The sequence below is a fragment of the Lepidochelys kempii genome, chromosome 13 (assembly GCF_965140265.1).
Source record: "Lepidochelys kempii isolate rLepKem1 chromosome 13, rLepKem1.hap2, whole genome shotgun sequence".
NCBI lineage: Eukaryota > Metazoa > Chordata > Testudines > Cheloniidae > Lepidochelys > Lepidochelys kempii.
Genome location: NC_133268.1, coordinates 8,691,138 through 8,709,967, shown reverse-complemented (window position 1 = coordinate 8,709,967; position 18,830 = coordinate 8,691,138). Strand labels below are relative to the sequence as shown.

Below are 18,830 nucleotides of genomic sequence, written 5' to 3'. Positions count from 1 at the left end.
TCATGAAATAGCATGTGGTGGCAACATTTAGTTTTCAAACCCTGCAGAAGAATGATTGACTCCCAAAAACTGATTGTGATGAGTTTTATTTCTGTTCAAGTGTGTAATGAAAATATTTCTTCTAATCCTAGGTTTTATACAACCAGTTTATCAGAGCGAGTTGGAAGAGGTTCCCTGTAGAAAATGTCAACAAACATTAAAAATGTTTCATTTTCAGCAAAACTTTCAGTGGAAACATTTCACCTTTCTGTCAAAAACTGAAAAAATGTCAGTTTTCAGTCACCAAAAACTGCTAAAAACTGAAGAAAATATTCTGTTTTCAGCCAAAAAAGGCACTTTCTGACAAAGTGAAAATGTTAAAAAGCAGACACTTGCAAAACATTTTTGCTTAGTCAACTACCAAATTTTTCATCAAAAAAAATTTTTGAAGGTAAATTTTGCCCAACCCTGTTACTGACATTTTGAGTCCAAATAACTCTTGGTATTCCTTTAAGCTACAGATGTGTGGGGTGGAATAGCTCAAGACATATTAAATGGTATTTTTTTGTCTCTTTTTTTGTCTCTTCCAGAAAGTTCAGCAGTACACAGTCATCGTTCAGGCTACAGATATGGAAGGAAATCTTAACTATGGTCTCTCAAACACAGCAACTGCAATCATTACAGTGACAGATGTGAATGACAACCCACCAGAATTCACTGCCAGCACTGTGAGTATCAATACATCAGCACAATGATGCATGCATACACAATGTGTTAGTAACTCATGGACATTTGATGTCACTCGTCTCTGTTTGCTGTCTTGGCAGACAGAAAAAAACTTGATAAATAACTGTGTAACAAAGACATTCAGAGGGGAAGAGAGAGAGAGAGGGAGAGAGAGAGATTCCTGAACTAGCAACACTGTTTGGCTACCAGTTTCACTGAGATACTGAAGAAACTAAAAGAATGTGGCAAAGATAGTGTCTACTTTCATTAAGGAGGATGCAGTGGGGTCACAGCAAGTGGGTGTAGACATATCAGAGTCATTACTTATGAGCTAAACACTGAACTATATTTTGTAGGTTGGATTAAAGTTCAAAAGAAGAAATAAATAGTCTGAATGGTAGCAGTTAGTCACCCATACGTATTTCACTGATAACTTTAACAGATGTCTTTGTTGTGCAGGCAGTAAATGCATTAAACCACAGTGCATCTGTTTTTAATTAGCTCAAAATCTTTCATATACTAGTGCAATATGTGTTTATTCTGCTCCAAGACCGTTGGTCTGACTTCTTCGACTGGGAAAAATAAAGAGATTGCAATGGACAGGGTAATGTAAGGAACGGGGGGGGGTTGGAGGGGAGGGAGATAAAAAGGTAATAAAAGAATTTAATTGATCTCTTTACCAAAAATAAATGCAGGAATTAATGATATATCAGGAACTCTGAGAAGTGCAGTATTCTGAATGTGTTTAATGATGTCATGCTGAAATAATAATGAGAGATAATAAATTTATTCGCTTTGAGATATTTACATTTCTAATAAGGTCAGCTATTAAGAAAAGCAAAGTTTCAGTCGTAAAGGGAACATACTTCTCAAAATGCAACCAAAGCTCAAAGTAGCATCTTTGAGCATCCTACTTGAATATCACTGTAGCTATGGGAATACAGAGTCCAGAGAGATGGAACTGTGCCTTTTCTTCAGCACCACTTAAAGCCAAAAGTGTACTGCGTATCATGTCACTGAGTGCTCTTGTAGGTATATGGAGTGGGTTCATACTACTTGTGTATGATACTGAATGATAGTATTCTAAAGGTTTCAGAGTAGCAGCCGTGTTAGTCTGTATTCGCAAAAAGAAAAGGAGGACTTGTGGCACCTTAGAGACTAACCAATTTATTTGAGCATAAGCTTTCGTGAGCTACAGCTCACTTCATCAGATGCATAAAGTGGAAAATGCAGTGAGGATGTTTTATACATACAGACCATGAAAAAATGGGTGTTTATCACTTCAAAAGGTTTTCTCTCCCCCAACCCCCCTCTCCTGCTGGTAATAGCTTATCTAAAGTGATCAATCTCCTTACAGTGTGTATGATAATCAAGGTGGGCCACTTCCAGCAGAAATCCAGGGTTTAACAAGAACGTCTGAGGAACAGTGGGGGGGGGGGGTATTCTAAAGGGTACTATCAATATTTGTTAGCATAAAGCCAAACTCTGGCCTGTTACATCCATGAAACTCTGCTGAACTCACTGGGCTTCTACAGATGTAACTGAAAGTTCAATTTGGCTCATGATTCCAGACCTGCAAGATGCTGAGTGTCTCAGAGAAGGTGCTGAGTTCCTTCATCTTTCACTGATGTTAGGGAAGAGAGCGTACCATAGGCACCCAGCGAAACTCAGCATTTGCCATGGAAGTAACTCAGCTTTCAGTATCTGAGGTTGTTAGCCCAGAGCATACAGAGTATGGCTCACCATAGGGTATGTGTGATGATGTCTGTCATAGTAATACATTTAATGGGGTATTTTCCATTTAGTATATTAAAGAATATATTTCAGCATATGACATATGCAGTTCTAGTACAACCGTATAACGCAGAGATGGATCTTGGGTTATCTAGTCCTTTCCTTTGCCAGTGTAGGATTGCTTCCTCCTGTACAATTTGTAGAGTCTTATCCAGTCTGGTTTTCAATATCCCAAGCAATGAGTCTTTCTACCATAAAAATATATGTGCCCCAGCATGCTAATACTTTGGGGGAACCTTATGCTGCCATGTAAATACTTCTTCCACCTTAATTTGAGTGAAAAAGTGCTGACATCTAGTGGCCAAGTTGTTTAAGCACAGATGTGAATTTCTTAAAGATATCCCAGGAAAACTGGTACTTGTCTCCAAATAAAGTTAATAGAGGAAATTTAAAGTGACTGGTAACTCCTTGGCACTAACATTAATCATGTTATGAGTGGCCATCTGGCTCTGTTACCATTTTCTGGAGGAAACCGTGTATTTATATTGTGGGACTTGTGAGATAAAAGAGCATATGTTAAAAATCTTACCAGGACTTTATTTATCCAGAACTGAATTTGACAAAGGGGAGTTCACAGAAAATTGCATTCAGGTAAATTCTGAGTATTTCAAGTCTCAGCATGCATCAGATCCAGAAGGGATAAAAGCTACTAAGACAATTATCCATAGAATCAGGTTAAATGGATCAGAAAATTCCACTCTTCCCCTAAGCAGAAATGATTTGGTCCATTCCTGGTCTATCCCCGGATGATTTGTACCATCATTTCAATCATTGGAGACAGAGTTTTGCAAGAGCAAAAAAGAGCCCTTTATACAGCACCAAGTGGGACTGTGCATAATTCAACCCTGAGGATATTTTACAGTGATATTACCTGATGATTCTCTAGTAAACGTGATCTTTAATACTGTATCCTCCTGGGTATAGTAAAGATCCCATTTACCTGAGGATGCCACAGGTAAAATCATCAGTCTGATAATTCTCATTAAAACTGAAGTGAATTGCTTTGCTCCCCCCACCAACTCTGAAATGTATTCTTATGCCTCCCTGGTGCTTTAAACCAAAAAAAAGATTCCACTAAATCCACAGCTTCTTTAAGGGTAAAAAAGCGTTTACCATGCCTCTTAAAAGATATTTCTGCATTGAAATACAATCAAAAACAAAATAGGCTGAACAATTGAAATGGTGGTTTGCTCTTGGAAAGTTGCCAGATGAGAGGAAATCAAGGAGGATATTCAGCGCAGAAACATACAAAAGCACACCCTATAGTGTTCCTAAATTACCTGTCATTCAAATGGGGTGGTTTTAGACTTAATAGTTTCTGGCTGTAAATATAGCCTAGCAGGATGGTGCAACATGCTGGTGTTACAGCTCATGTGTTCAGCAGCAGGAATTAAAGTTACTACGTAAAATTTAACAACTGGAAAGGAGGAGAAAACCAACCACAGTGGTGGTCAAAAATCAGGCAGATTGTCTGCTTGTAAGACTGATTTAACAATAAATATATATCAGATGAAGTTTTAGGCCCAAGTGACAGATTTATGCGTGTCAGCATTATACACCAAGGAACAAAAAAGCTTATATTATGATAAAAAAAGGTTTTGGTTAAAGAGCACCCAAAAAAAGGTCACAGCTGCACGGTGATAAAAGCTTTGTGCTAGATGTGGAATGAAAGAGAAATAGTAAAGTCAGGCAAGAGCTGTTTAAAACTATAAAGCGAAAATGGTATGATAAAATCCAGAAACGGCTGGTTTCTAAGTTGATACTGGACCAAAGTATTGATTGTATCCCTTAATATAGCACCTGGAAGAGAAAGGAGAGAGGGCCTGTAGAATGATGAGAAAAAAGAACCTTGCCTTCTCTTGTAAAGGGTTCTGAAGCCATATGGGAGAGGGATTTGCCATCTACTGCCATCTATTTGCCATCTACTGCGCCTACCCTACCTGCTTCTCTTTTATCTTATCTCGCATTGTGGCAGCAGAAAGCAGCTGGCAGTAGGAGAGCATCCTGTTGGATGTTTCTGAGTTTGGAACAGCCAGATCTACACTGAAACAATATGACACCTCATGAAACTTTTGAGATCTTCTTAGATAGTTACCCAGTAATTCCTGGGGTCAGTTCTAAGTGTTTAGTGCACTGAAGCTGTGCAGTGCCATAAACTGCTGAAAACTCTTCTGACCAACCGATGGGTATTTGCAACCCATTCTTTTTTCGAAAATGTTTTTCGTGTGAATTCTAGTGCTTGTGAAAGGTTAACAGAATTAGCCCGAGGGATTAAAGTTTTCTGTCTGCAAAAGATGTAAGGGAACAGCACTGGCTGTGGTAACTTTCTCCATGTTCCTGAACAATGTGCATCGCCCAGTCCTGGATGGTTCTCCACTAGGGATCAGAGCATTTTTTTAATCTTCTTGCTCAGTCAGTCTTTGCCCCTTCTGCTTGTAGTGCCAACAAAGGTAGCAATTAGACCCAATTCTAGTAGAGGTTTTTCTGATATGGATAGCTGTCTATTGGGACCCATTGGTCAGATCCTCAGCTGGAATAAATTGTCTTAGCTTCACTGAAATCAACTGAACTAGACTGAAAAGGTCCAGTAGGGAGTTTTACCAGGACAATTGACACAAAGACAGTTGCAGTGAACTGAGATATTGCAATCAATGTACAGTATAAGCTCAGTTATCCAAACTTCTTGTTATCGAAAACAAGGTCATATTCCCTGAGATATTTTAATTATATGGAAAAATCCCTATATTATCCCAGACCTTTATTATCTGCACTTATCCAGTATCCTTCATGATCAGAAAAGTTACAGTTGTAGCGCATTTCCACAGAACCTTAACTATGCCTCTGGCCAGACTCTCATCTCAGACACGGGAGGCGCATCGAATCATGTCACACAAATTAGCATTGATTCTGGGAATGATACATTGATGAGTGCTGTGTTTCTGAACTGGGATTTGGGAGCACAATGTTGGCTAGTCCCAGACGATCCTTATGTATGTAAGTCACTGAAATGGTTGGATTTTCGAAGACAACATTATTTGCCCACTGAAAAACTGGATTTAATTACAATGCAAACTATAACTACATACGGGACAGGATGCCTTTCTACAGTTTTACCCATGATACAGTTAATAGCCATCCAAGGGTTTCCACTTTAAGTAAGTAAATGCTTAATCAGAGAGGAGGAGAAATAAAGGGAGTTCCATGCCCACACTTGACTCACATGAAGTCTATTTTTATCATATTCAATCAGGAACAATCAGGCACAAAGTGGAGATGCAGATGAATTTGCATGATCAGACTTCTGTGACTTAAACGTTAATTAAAAGTTATTTTAAATTTGCCTACTGTGCAGAACTTGTTTTTATAGTAGCCAATGGAAGGGAAATATTATTTAGCAAGGCTGAAGTGCTTGTGATTAGCAGAGCTGTGGATTCTTGGGAAAACTTGCCTTGCAATCAAGATGTCCTTTAGGAGGAAAATAATAGAGAAAGACAGAAACTGGGCTACTCAAGTTCTCTAAGCTCCTGAGTCTTAGGAGGTATTATTTAAAGCTACTTTAAAATTTTCCCTTTGGCACTGCTTTAAGAATCTGCTATTCCAGTGCTAAAGTCAAAGCAGAAAGGAGCATATTTGAAGGGGATGCCTCTGGAACCATTTTCCTTTCAGTGCTCTCTAATCACAGTCCTGATTACAATTTGGGGGGGCTGTACACACACCAGATCGGCCTGGCTCCTGCACAAGTGTGCAGAAAAGAAAAGGGAATGGACACAAAGAACTTCTCCCACTTTGCATGCCCAGCTTAGATACCATTCACAGTGGGAATCCTTATACTCAGGGAACACAAGGACTGTTATAAGGGCTTGTCTACACAAGCAAGTTATTCTGGAATAAGGTAGGATGTGAATTCAAAGCAGAAAGAGCTATTCTGGAATAACACCAACAAGCCCTCAGGTAAGTACGATGAACACTGCTGTGCTCTACAAAGGGGGCATGACAGAGAGGAGGGCATGACCCAGTCCCACTCTGCTTTGAGCAGAAGAGTTGGCTAGCTGTAGAAGGGAATGCATACACATTCATTACCAGTGCACTGAAATATCTCATTGGAAAAAAGTAGTCTCTAGCAGTTCTGCCAAATTGACTGGATGATTTTTCACATGGATATTTAATTAATAGCTTCAGATTGGAATCATATCAGGCTGCTAAGTAACATTATGTTAGTAACCTGTTTTTCATACTTGGCTGAAGCAATCGGATCAAGCAAATGTCAAGTATGACTGATGGCAAAAAGAGACATCTGAATCGAAAAGGCAGCTATGTGGTCTGTTAGGGCAGAGAACGGTGAATCAGCAAACCCACCTTTTGTTTTTGGCTTTGCCACTGACTCACTGTGTGACCTTGGTCAAGTTGGTTATTGTGTGTGCCTGAGTTCCGCATTTGTAAAATAGGGATAATGACACTTACCTAACTCTGAAGTGATGGTTCAGGACACTGACCAGTGCGTCTCATCCTAAAGAGTAGTCTGCCCCAGACTGGGATGGTAGAAAACAGTTGTGTCCATACTTGGAAAAGATTTAGGGCCTAGATATTCAGAACAACTTGCCTAATTTGCCAATGCATATACAATGACTGCATGTGCAATGGTGGTGCAGCCCCTTTACGTGGCCATTTGCATATGCATTCACCATGATTGCATGTCAACTGTTCAGAAAATGTGAGACTAAATTTGGGGTTCGATTTAAAATAACAATAAATAATAATAATTTATATCACCAAAGTGGCACCAGCACAACTTGGAAACAGTTATCACAAGAGACAAAAATGAAGATAGAGGTGAACAGCACAGATCAAAGCTGACAAGGCAAAAGACCTCCTGTCATCATGAAGAAATCTACATTATTGCACTGATTGATAGATAAAAGCTAACCAGTGAGTTCTATAAGGTTCTGCAAATGAGATTTATTATTAAAAATCAATTGTGTTTTCATGGAAAACCCCAGCTGATTGTAGTCTTCTACTCATTTTTCACTCAAAATGAAGTTGGAACAAAGTACACTGTAAAGTATATGCAGTCACGGAGCTGTCATCTTATAACCTAAGTAAATCACTGTATCCAAGTGAACCCGTATGCCCAGGTGCTTAGGCTACTACCAGAACATATTCTTAATCTCCTGTGCATTTCAATTAAATATACAAACCATGAAGTCTAGAAACTGCAAATCAGGTTAGTTCTTCTGAATAATAATTCAGTGCTTTTAAATTGAACTGGTCTTTTTGCCCTTAATTATATTCCAGGTGCTCCTGAAAAACTTTGTCATAAATAATTAAGTAGAGCAAGGCTGTTGGTCCAGAAGTAACAGCAGCAAAAGGAGAGAGTGGACTTGCTGGTCAAACATGTGCTTTCTCTCTCCTCTTATATGACGTACAGCCTTGCCTGTGCAACTTTGGACTGATGCCGATCGGATATCTTTATTGTTGATTAAAATGAAGTTTTAAGAAGTTATTTAAATCCAGGTCTGCACCACAGCTTTCATATTGGCCCACTGGCTTTTTTTGGACACTTAGAGATGGACCCAAACCCAAACCCAAAACCCCAGGTCTGAGTCTGACCAGCAAAGCTTTGGAAATCTGAAGCGTATACTGATCTGACCTGCACAGATGTTCCCACCTTTTTACAGAATGAACAAAACTCCATAAATCAGTACAAACTTTGGAACTTGGGTCCACTTCCTCTGACACCCTTCGGAAAGCATTTAGTTTGTCCGAGCAATGCCTCACCCACCTCAGACTGTGGATGCTGAGCATAGGGTTCATGGGTAGGAACCCGGAGTAATGGGGGGGCCTGGGTTCCCCTACTGGCCATTGGAAAAATGGCACAGACTTGGAAATGGACCTGAAGAAGTGGTTTTTTACCCACAAAAGCTTATGCCCAAATAAATCTGTTAGTCTTTAAGGTGCCACCGGACTCCTTGTTGTTTTTGTGGATACAGAGTAACACGGCTACCCTCTGATACCAGACTGCAGATAGACAGTTTGTGCCGGGGGACTTTGAAATCCTGGAAAGGGAGGAATATAGTGACCTGACCAGAGGGCTGAGTCACAAAGAGGAATCAGCCCAAGTTCAGAGAGAGAGACCATGGGGATGAGCAACTGAAGAAGGGGGTGTCAGACTGGGGCACAGCTAATCCCCAGATGTAGCCACAAGGTGGGGCCACAGCTGTGAGTGCCTCCAAACTAATTAAAGGGATATAAGTTAATGATCCCATTATACACACATCCACAAACATCTGGTCTCCCTGATATATTTTCCTTACAAATAAAATCCTTTAATTTAAATCTAAATTTAGTGCCTTTTGGCTTGGTTATTTGTTTTTAGTATTTTTACTGCCTAATTATTCCTAGATTAGATATCCAAGGTATTAAAAACTGGCTGCCATTTTGCTCCAATAGCACTGATTCCTCACCACTCTAGTGAGCTTGGGTTACTAAGAGACAGGTCAAGGCTCTATTTAGCCTGATTCTGCCCTGTATCTAATTAGAATCAGATAGACTGTTCCCTGTAAATGGGTCAGTCACACAGCAAAACCATCAAATGTAATCTTGAGATTGCGTGTGGGGTGGGGGGGCAAGATAATTTTATTTCTTTTCATTTATACCTGCTCTGTGGTTAAAAGAAGAATTAAAATGAGGTCATTAAACTTTCCTTGGAGACAAACCCCAGACCTCAGTGGTAATATGATTAATCAAATGTAAAAGTGAAGCTACCCTCAATGAATATAACTCATTTTTATAAAATATCTAATTACTGTAACGTAATCTGCTGCAGAAAAGAAAAGGGGAAAGAAATTAATTGCAATAACAATTCAGGAAGATAAAGTTTTTCTGAATTAGGTCTACGCAAGAAGCTAAATTGAGTTGATTAAGTAATTTTGGTTTCAGGAACACCCTTGATGGAAGTTAATAATGAATTTTTCAGACCTTAGAGTTGTAAATTGCCAAAAACCAGTGCATTTAAAATATGGAAATGACAAATTCATTACAGATTTCAATTCCCTGTTGCACCTCTCTCCTCCCCCCCCCCCCCCCCCGCAAAAAAAAGGCAGTAAAAAATGCTTGACTGATCTCTCTTAAATTGGACCCATGTATTTCTTGGTTTAAAATCAAGAATAATGCAACCATCTCTTTCTACACTAGAAAGCACAGTTTTGGCCAATTAGAGTTACAATGCCAGACAGGAGGTAGAGCCCATGGCACTATTCATTCCCTGCTTCACAACACATAAGTGGTTGAAATCCAAAAATTACAACATAACCCCAGTGAATGGATACATCATAAATACATGCTCAGCCTTAGTTTACAACACTAAGACCTCTTCTGTCCTCTCTGTGCCTGTATGTAATTCCCATTAATGGGAATGAACTGCGTGCACATACCCTTAGTAACACCCAATAATCTTTCGGGGATGTTGGATATTCTAACATGATGTTTTTTGTTGGCTCATGCAGCATATTTAATATTATCAACCTGCTCACTAAAGCTGTATATTGAAGTGAGCGTACACATTCTATATCACCACATCCGCTCTCTCATTATCTTGTCATAGCCCATTTGTCATGAGCCATTTCATTTGCAACATCTGGCTGTGTTACATCTCCTACTGTGATAGCTCATTTAATAGTGTCTCATCACAATTTTCCTTCTCCATTTAATATATATATGGGGTCTGGAGTAAGACACCATAAAACCATACCCTTGTAATATGCATTATGTAAAAATGTGGATGAAATGTCCAGAGTGTAAAAAAGATGCCAGTGCCAAAGTGCAATGAGATGTAACATTACCATTTGTTGCCGATAAAATGTCCACAATTAAATTAAATGATCTCCACTCTACCTACATTGAGTGGTAAGTCCTGAGGCAAAACACCAGTGCTCTCCATCCAACTGATGTGTATCTACTAGACACCACTACCACAACCCGTGGTGTCTTCTTAGTTCTTTCTATCAAAAAATAGCTTTTGAGAAAGTTTCATTGAAGATAGAAAGCCAATATTTCCTGCTGGGTCTCAGAACTCCAAATCAGGGGGATTTTCAAAAATAGGTATTTAGACCCCTGTTCAGCAAAGCATTTATTCACATGCTTAACTTTAGGTATGTGCTTAAATCACATTAACTTCATTGGAATTTAAGCATGTTTTAAAGTACTTTGCTGAGTGGGATGGAGTTATATGCTTAAAGTTAAGCATGTGCTTTAATGTTTTGGGTGTAAATTGGCATAGCTCCTCTAAAGCATTAGAAAGAAGTCAGTTTACACCAGCTGAGGATTTGGGCCTGAATCTGGACATGCAAAATACGTAGCTACATTCTGCTGTACGTTCAATTATCCATTTTGCATATGTACACTTATATTTTGTGTTTGTGTAACTTAGACACCTGTTTTTAGAACCTTGACCCAAAGTGTTGGTGTGGCCTGGAAATTTGGGTGACAAATTAGGATTCTTAAAAATCTTAATTTCTTGAATGCCATATTATATTATTCTTCAGTAAATTTTGGATGACATTTTCAGCTGGTCTCTGATTTTGTGCATTCAGTGTTGTATGTGCAAATGATGACTGCACAACTGGACACATTTTGAGAACACAAATAGTTGGGCCCTTAAATGCTCAAGTTGCTTATGCAAAACCTTTGTTTGCACACCAAAGAGATGCACAGGTTTTCAACTGCATGTGTTAAGTTAGGCTCACCAAATCAAAAGACAGTTGTGAAACTTGCTCAATATATGCTACAACATTGATAGTTCATTAGACCATCAGTGCAAGGGTGAGTAAGCTATTGACCTAAATACAAATGCCTCTGAATGTTAGCAGGCTTTGTCAGAGTTAGAGAATGATTTTCAAATGGGGTCAACAACGCAGCACTTAATTCAATACTCCTTGTACTTCCAACTGTCATCGTTTTTTAAATCTGGCTTTGCAGTTTAGAGCAGAGCAGCTGAGATTTCAGATGTTTTCTTTCTAAACTGTCTCATTTGATCAGTTTCAGGAGGACAGTATCAGCCTAATTTTCCTATTCAAAAATGCCATGCAGCCCTCACCTGGACCATTTTTTTAATCTACCTTCAGCATCAATCCATAATTAGGAATTTTGAAAAAGACTGTATCTCTTGTGGTTTTTTGATGCATTGTTTTATATCCTTTATATTCCACCATGCCTGGCTCCTTTGTTTTGTAAACCAGGGCACCACACTAAAATGTGCTGTAGCATTATAGGGCTAGATTTGACACAACTGACAGAACAAATTCAGGGCAAATACCCATTTGTAATGGATTATTTTAGTAATTCTGATTTGAGTTTGAGAAATTTGGATGCATATAGTAAATCCATAGTCTTAAAGGGCTAAAAATGAATCTTTTCTTTCTGAAATATGCTAACTTCTTTGGCTGGGCTTTTTTTAAAAAAAAAATTCTTCAACATCCTGTTGACTTAGTATTAAAATCTAACTGACCTAAAAACAGTTGCTTCCAAGGGTTGCCATTATAAGAGGCTATATAGTCAGAATTCTGTTAAGCACATTTCAGTTATAAACTCTTCAGTGACATACTTAAATAAAATAACTTAGCAGAGGATTTAGTAGTGCTGTGACTTTTCTCTTATCAAATATTTCTTACTGTCCAGGATGCCTTAACATTCCCCAGTTGCAGTGGAAAGGGTCAGAACAGGTTAGGGTTAGGAAGGATTAAAAATAGAAAGACTTTTTTAAGTATGCTAGAACTTTTCAAACTGTTCGGCTTTTCGCAATAATAAAGTAATCTAACTGCAAAAGAAAAAGTACCATTCTCCTGGCACCAAGCATCAGATACATGTACGCATACATGCATCCCTGACACCGCAAACACAGCCTTCCTCTCTTCTCTTTCTTCCCTGTCTCTTCCCGTGTATCTGTGTGTGTCTCTCTCTCTCTTTCTCAGAAAAGACCCAGTCCTCCTCCTCCTTTTCTTTCTAGTCCTCTCTGTCTCTCTCATTCTCATTCCCCAAGGTCCATTCATTATTTGCCATTTATTTTATCTATTTAGTTATTCTTCACTATTCCACATTTCTCTAAGCAGCCAGGCCTTCATGTTTACTATTGTTTTTCCCACTCCATCATATTTGCCACTCCATCAAAACATTGACTTCATTTCCTTAAATGAAAATGATAAAGGAAATGCAGTGGATCTAATTTATTTAGATTTTAGTAAGGCGTTTGATACTGTGCCACATGGGGAATTATTAGTTAAATTGGATAAGATGGGCATCAATAGGAAAATTGAAAGGTGGATAGGGAATTGGTTAAAGGGGAGACTACAACGGGTCCTACTGAAAGGTGAACTGTCAAGTTGGAGGGAGGTTACCAGTGGAGTTCCTCAAGGATCAGTTTTGGGACCAATCTTATTTAATCTTTTTATTACTGACCTGGGCACAAAAAGTGGGAGTGTGCTAATAAAGTTTGCAGATGATACAAAGCTGGGAGGTATTGCTAATTTAGAGAAGGACAGGGATACCCTACAGGAGGATCTGGATGACCTTGTAAACTGGAGTAATAGGAATAGGATGAAATTTAATAGTGAGAAGTGTAAGGTCATGCATTTAGGGATTAATAACAAGAATTTTAGTTATAAGCTAGGGACGCATCAACTAGAAGTAACGGAGGAGGAAAAGGACCTTGGAGTATTGGTTGATCATAGGTTGACTATGAGCTGCCAATGTGATATGGCTGTGAAAAAAGCTAATGTCGTCTTGGGATGCATCAGGAGAGGTATTTCCAGTAGGGATAAGGAGGTTTTAGTACCGTTATATAAGGCACTGGTGAGACCTCACCTGGAATACTGTGTGCAGTTCTGGTCTCCCATGTTTAAGAAGGATGAATTCAAACTGGAACAGGTACAGAGAAGGGCTACTAGGATGATCCGAGGAATGGAAAACTTGTCTTATGAAAGGAGACTCAGGGAGCTTGGCTTGTTTAGCCTAACTAAAAGAAGGTTGAGGGGAGATATGATTGCTCTCTATAAATATATCAGAGGGATAAATACCAGAGAGGGAGAGGAATTATTTAAACTCAATACCAATGTGGACACAAGAACAAATGGATATAAACTGGCCACTAGGAAATTTAGATTAGAAATTAGACGAAGGTTTCTAACCATCAGAGGAGTGAAGTTTTGGAATAGCCTTCCGAGGGAAGTAGTGGGGGCAAAAGATCTATCTTGCTTTAAGATTAAACTCGATAAGTTTATGGAGGAGATGGTATGATGGGATAACATGGTTTTGGTAATTAAATATTCATGGTAAATAGGCCCAATGGCCTGTGATGGGTTTTTAGATGGGGTAAGATCCAAGTTACCCGGGAAAGAATTTTCTGTAGTATCTGGCTGATGAATCTTGCCCATATGCTCAGGGTTTAGCTGATCGCCATATTTGGGGTCGGGAAGGAATTTTCCTCCAGGGCAGATTGGAAGGCCCTGGAGGTTTTTCGCCTTCCTCTGTAGCATGGGGCACGGGTCACTTGCTGGAGGATTCTCTGCTCCTTGAGGTCTTCAAACTACAATTTGAGGACTTCAATAGCACAGATATAGGTGTGAGGTCTTTTTTTAGGAGTGGTGGGTGAAATTCTGTGGCCTGCGTTGTGCAGGAGGTCAGACTAGATGATCATAATGGTCCCTTCTGACCTAAATATCTATGAATCTATGAATCTTACGTTCACTTTATGTTTGCACTTTGCAGCTGGGCCTACATTTTTTTTCTGCTGCATGTTTTGTACTAAATTTTTTGTAGCAACAAGCAAATAGTGATAATCATCTTGGCACTGATTCAGGAAAAGGATGTGTTTAAGTCCCTTTAACATCAATGGGACCTAAGGACGTGCTTTACTTTTAGCTTGTGTTTAAGTGCCTTTCTTGAACAGTGATACTTTACTGAATTGGGGGCTCTATCTATAAACAGCAGATTTTATGGATTTTCTAGCCTAGTATTGCTGTACAGTTCCAATCATAAAAAAAAAATCCCGTATGTGAATTCTGAAACTAATCTGGAAACAGCAGAGTTTTCCATTGCAGTGCGGAATATGGTTGAGAAGAAATCACCATCCAGACTGATTGAGCCTTGCTACAGAGGAAACTTGTTATAAATCTCAATACTAGGATTATGGTGTAGATGAAAAATTCAGTTCTGGTACTCTTAAATGTCTTCTTTTCCCAAATAGCTGCCTTCAGATCCCAAAGGTACATGAATAGTTTTTATATGCCTTAAAATCTGAAAAAAAAAAAAATTAAAAACTCATTATGAGAAGTGGGCAGTTAATAAGAAAATCCTAAACTAGATTTATCAGCTTAAGGCCCTTCTTTATGAACCTTTATTAAGCTTGCATGAATTAAAACAGCTTGTTCTATACAAATTTCACCAAGAAGTACTGAGTCAGATCTATGGGGTGCATTTCAGTGGCTTGTGGTTTGCACTGTATCACTGAATCTTTGTCTGTCACAGTGGGTTTATATTCTAAATGGGGAGGAAGGTTTTGTAAAATCTGAGTGAATGGAGCATATTGATTTGCCACTTTAAGGTATAGGGAAGAAGAATAAGGTTTTGGGCCTGTTAATTATGCATTCCAACAAATTAGTAGGTTTCATCAGGTTTAAAATTGATTTAATGTAGTTAAAGGAGGATTTTCATGTTAGACTTGTGTAAAAAGAAAGTTTGCCTACAAATGACCAAAGCCCCAGTTCAGGAAAGTATTTTACCATGTGCTTACCTTTAAGGACAAGAATAGTCCTATCGACTTCAGTGGGACGGCTTATATGCCTAAAGTTAAGTGCCTTCCTGAATTTGGGGGCCAGGGTCTGATCTCAGTTACACCAAAGCAAAAGTTATTCAACTGAGTAACTAGAATGGGAATCTGGCCCCAAAACATTCCTCTTCGATAATTTCTTTCACCATGGTCCTAAGCACATGGGAAGCCAAGTCTCAGGAAGGTAAGTGCTTTATATAAATAATAATGGCAGAATATGGATCTAATGCTGTATTTTGAAGAGCTTTGCTTATACCATCTGTTGCAAGGTGAAAGTCACATTAGCACTGCTCCTGAGTCCAGGAGAGTAAGATCCTGCCACCACTACAGATGGAACTTTACAGCCAGCTGTTACAGGGCTGGGTTATAACCCAGGCTGTTCTTAATTCTGTTGATTTTTTTTCTAGGGATGTAAAACCATTTTGGTTTCTCTTCTTTGAAATCAATGCGTTGTGAAACTCTGAGGAGGAAATTGCTGACTGAAGTGTTGCTGAGCCAGCTGATCCTTAGCATTGGTTTACAGTGTTTAATGCAATTCATTTCCAGGCTTCATATCTTGTCTTTTGCTTCTCAACAGCTTGATGGCTATCAGAGAGCTATAAGGCAATGCATTGTGGTGACAGAGAGACTAACCTGGACAGACCTGAATTTGTTTGTAAAATATGTGCTTTAATTCATGATGTTCTCAGGAGGCAGCTCTGGTCTAGGCAGCTGAGCACAGGACCTGAGTTCCAGTGCTGACATGACCATTATGTTCCTGTGTGACCTTGGGCAAGTCACAGCCTCTCTGTGCTTCAGTTCAATGCAGGCTGTAGTGTTTGCTACATTGCAAAGAAGTGTTATATCAGTGCAAAGAGTTATTGCTATTTTACTTTACTAGCAGAATTAAGCTTTGTAGGTTTCTGTAGCCAGTTCTAGTATTTTTAGCATCTATGCCCTTATTTAACAGATAGCATTATTAATGAAACCTGACAAATATTAATCAGAAATGCACCCGTTTCTTTTTCATGCCATTTGTTCCTCAGGCAAGAAACAAAGGTGGGTTAGACAAGAAGCAAATGGACTGTTCAAGAGCTTCTCATCTAAACTTGAAAATAGAAGTCTCTGCTATCAGATCAGAATTTTAACATACACTGTTTCCATTGGATCTTGAGATAAGATCTTTTATTGTTGAGTACAACCGTTGTTAAAGGTCATTGCTGCAAAGGCTATGTCATTTAGACTGGATGAGATCCCATTTTGGATAAATTCACAATTTTTCTTCCTAACAAGGTGATTGTATCAGGATTTGAATGTACAAGAGTGCCAGGTTACAGATTAAAGGCTTTTGTGTTCAAGAAGCCATACTCTGCCAGACTTCATGAGTTTCAGTGAGACATGAAAGTCCCCAAAGTCAAATAGGTTGATTAAAGTAGTACTTTATAGCCTTTTAAATACCGATAACACACAACTTTCCTCCATGGGGTTAATGTAGAATTTTCTTTCCTTGGCAAGACTGTGTGCCCTTCCAAGGACATAATTTTAATCTCTTTTTAAACCTTTCATACGAACATTGTTAAAAGCTCCTTTGTGTTGTAAAGCATTTTTATGAAATGTATAAATTTATATGTGGGCTTCATTTCATATGATATATTTATCCAGAAATGGTTATCTTGCAGCAAAGCAGTGTCTCAGTGTCATCATTTTCGAAGCATCTTTTCATACTATAAAAAGAATGTAACATCTTAAGGATGAAAAAAATAACTTTTGTTATGAGAAATGCAAAGCTTCTTTTAAAAAAAAGCCTTCCACCATTCTGTCCTCTTGTCTGTGAATCCTTGAGGAGTACTCTGGGAGTCATTGATGCAAGATTAAAACTAGACACAACTTGGCCCTCTTGAATGTAAGAGTCTGAGATTACATAGGTTCCATTTCTAGTGCTCAGAGCAAGGAGGATAGGATGTGCCATTCCTAAACGCACATTTCCTTCTTTCCAAGTTCTTAGTTTGAACTTATGTTTCCTTATCCAAAGAGCAAACCATGTTGTTTCAGTTAAATCTAGTTGTTACTTGAGATTAAGGAAAACGACACTGGTAAAGAACAACAGTGAAGTCAACAGCTCTCAGCAAGTCTGAGATCAAAATAGTTGCTGTCTCTGCCCACAGTAAGGGGTGGGGCTTAGAAACAGAGAGATGCTATACTCAGACAACAAAGTCATCCCCACAGTCCAAGCTGCAAACACAAGGCAGCGTCAAACAGGGAATGCACCTGAACAATTGGAAGAAATGCTTAGCCCATTGGTGGTAGGCATATCGACATTCTAGGATCCTGCCAGCAAGCCCACTGTCTGAGTGAAAGAGAAATAGAAAAGATACCCTAAACATCTGTAAGTAAACAAATAAACCAACCTCTGACCAGTTTGCTTCTTTCCTAGGCTTTTTTTTCTCTTTAAATTCTGTTATTCACTGTTCTCTTTATTAGCCTTAAATCAAGACACATTTGTAAATAAACAAGATGGTAGCATGCAAACATAATGCATTTAATAGACCCTAGAACCTCACTCACAGGTTTCAGAGCTTTTCAGTCCGACAGGCATTTTAATAGCACCAAATGGTTAAGATACAGCTAGCACTTCCAGATCAGCCTTTAATAGTTGGTGAGCTACCAAATCCATGTTCCTGAACATCATTAAAACAAGGCTGACTCCTGCAGATCATTAAAAAACAAGTGGAGAGTAAATGTATCCAACCCAAGCAATTCATTTCATAATGGGATATGTGACAGCTGGGCCTAGTGACAATGGAGCAAAACTGCAAGTTGGCAAGAATGGTATTGGACTTTTGCAGATTATGTATTGGAAGGCATTTGCCACATGGCATATAACTAGTCTGATGTGACATATGTACCCCTGAAATGAATACTGAATTGATCCAAGTGAATACGCACAGAAGTGTAGTGCAATGTTGTTTGCGTGAGAGAGACTGTAAGAATGAACACAAAAAGGAAAGGGAGTTTGCTTATTGGTAACTTGATGATAGGATAGGCAGTAGGTATTCAGTGGGCTACTCTTCAGGAGAAGGGCTGTGGAGATAGGTAGCTAGAACACGATCAATGTTAGAAAGAGAACATATGCCACTAAGAAGGCCTTTAAGAAAATCTGATTAACATTTTAAAATTGCAATATCCGCCAGATTTACACACACACAAAATACGATTTACATTACTTACCAGACTTGATCATCTTGTTCAAAATTTGGAGATTTAGGGCCAGATTCTGATTATGGCTACACCAGTGTAAATTTAGAGTAAATTTTGAAGCCATTTTGAGAGTTGCTCCAGATTTACACGGGCACAGAAATTGAGATCCAAATCTGCATAGAGACCAGATTAGATAGGATAACTTGTGAACCTAGTGCAGTCATCCATACAGCAAATGATATTGAAAATTAAAGGTCAGAGAACTGATGGCGAGGCTTAAGAAAACAGCAATTAGGCTGCTAGGAAGAGAAGCAAAATTACTGGTAGTAGAAATAGA

The 18,830-nt window shown here is 38.8% G+C and overlaps 1 protein-coding gene across 4 annotated transcripts in view; it reads left to right on the top strand.

The window, feature by feature from the left end:
• Positions 1-18,830, top strand: part of CDH4 (cadherin 4) — a 673,109-nt gene that overhangs the window by 598,034 nt on the left and 56,245 nt on the right. For all 4 annotated transcript variants that reach the window (XM_073309188.1, XM_073309187.1, XM_073309190.1 and 1 more), the window contains one exon: positions 570-707. In XM_073309188.1, the coding sequence (XP_073165289.1) occupies positions 570-707 (138 nt within the window). The remainder of the gene's footprint in view (positions 1-569; positions 708-18,830) is intronic.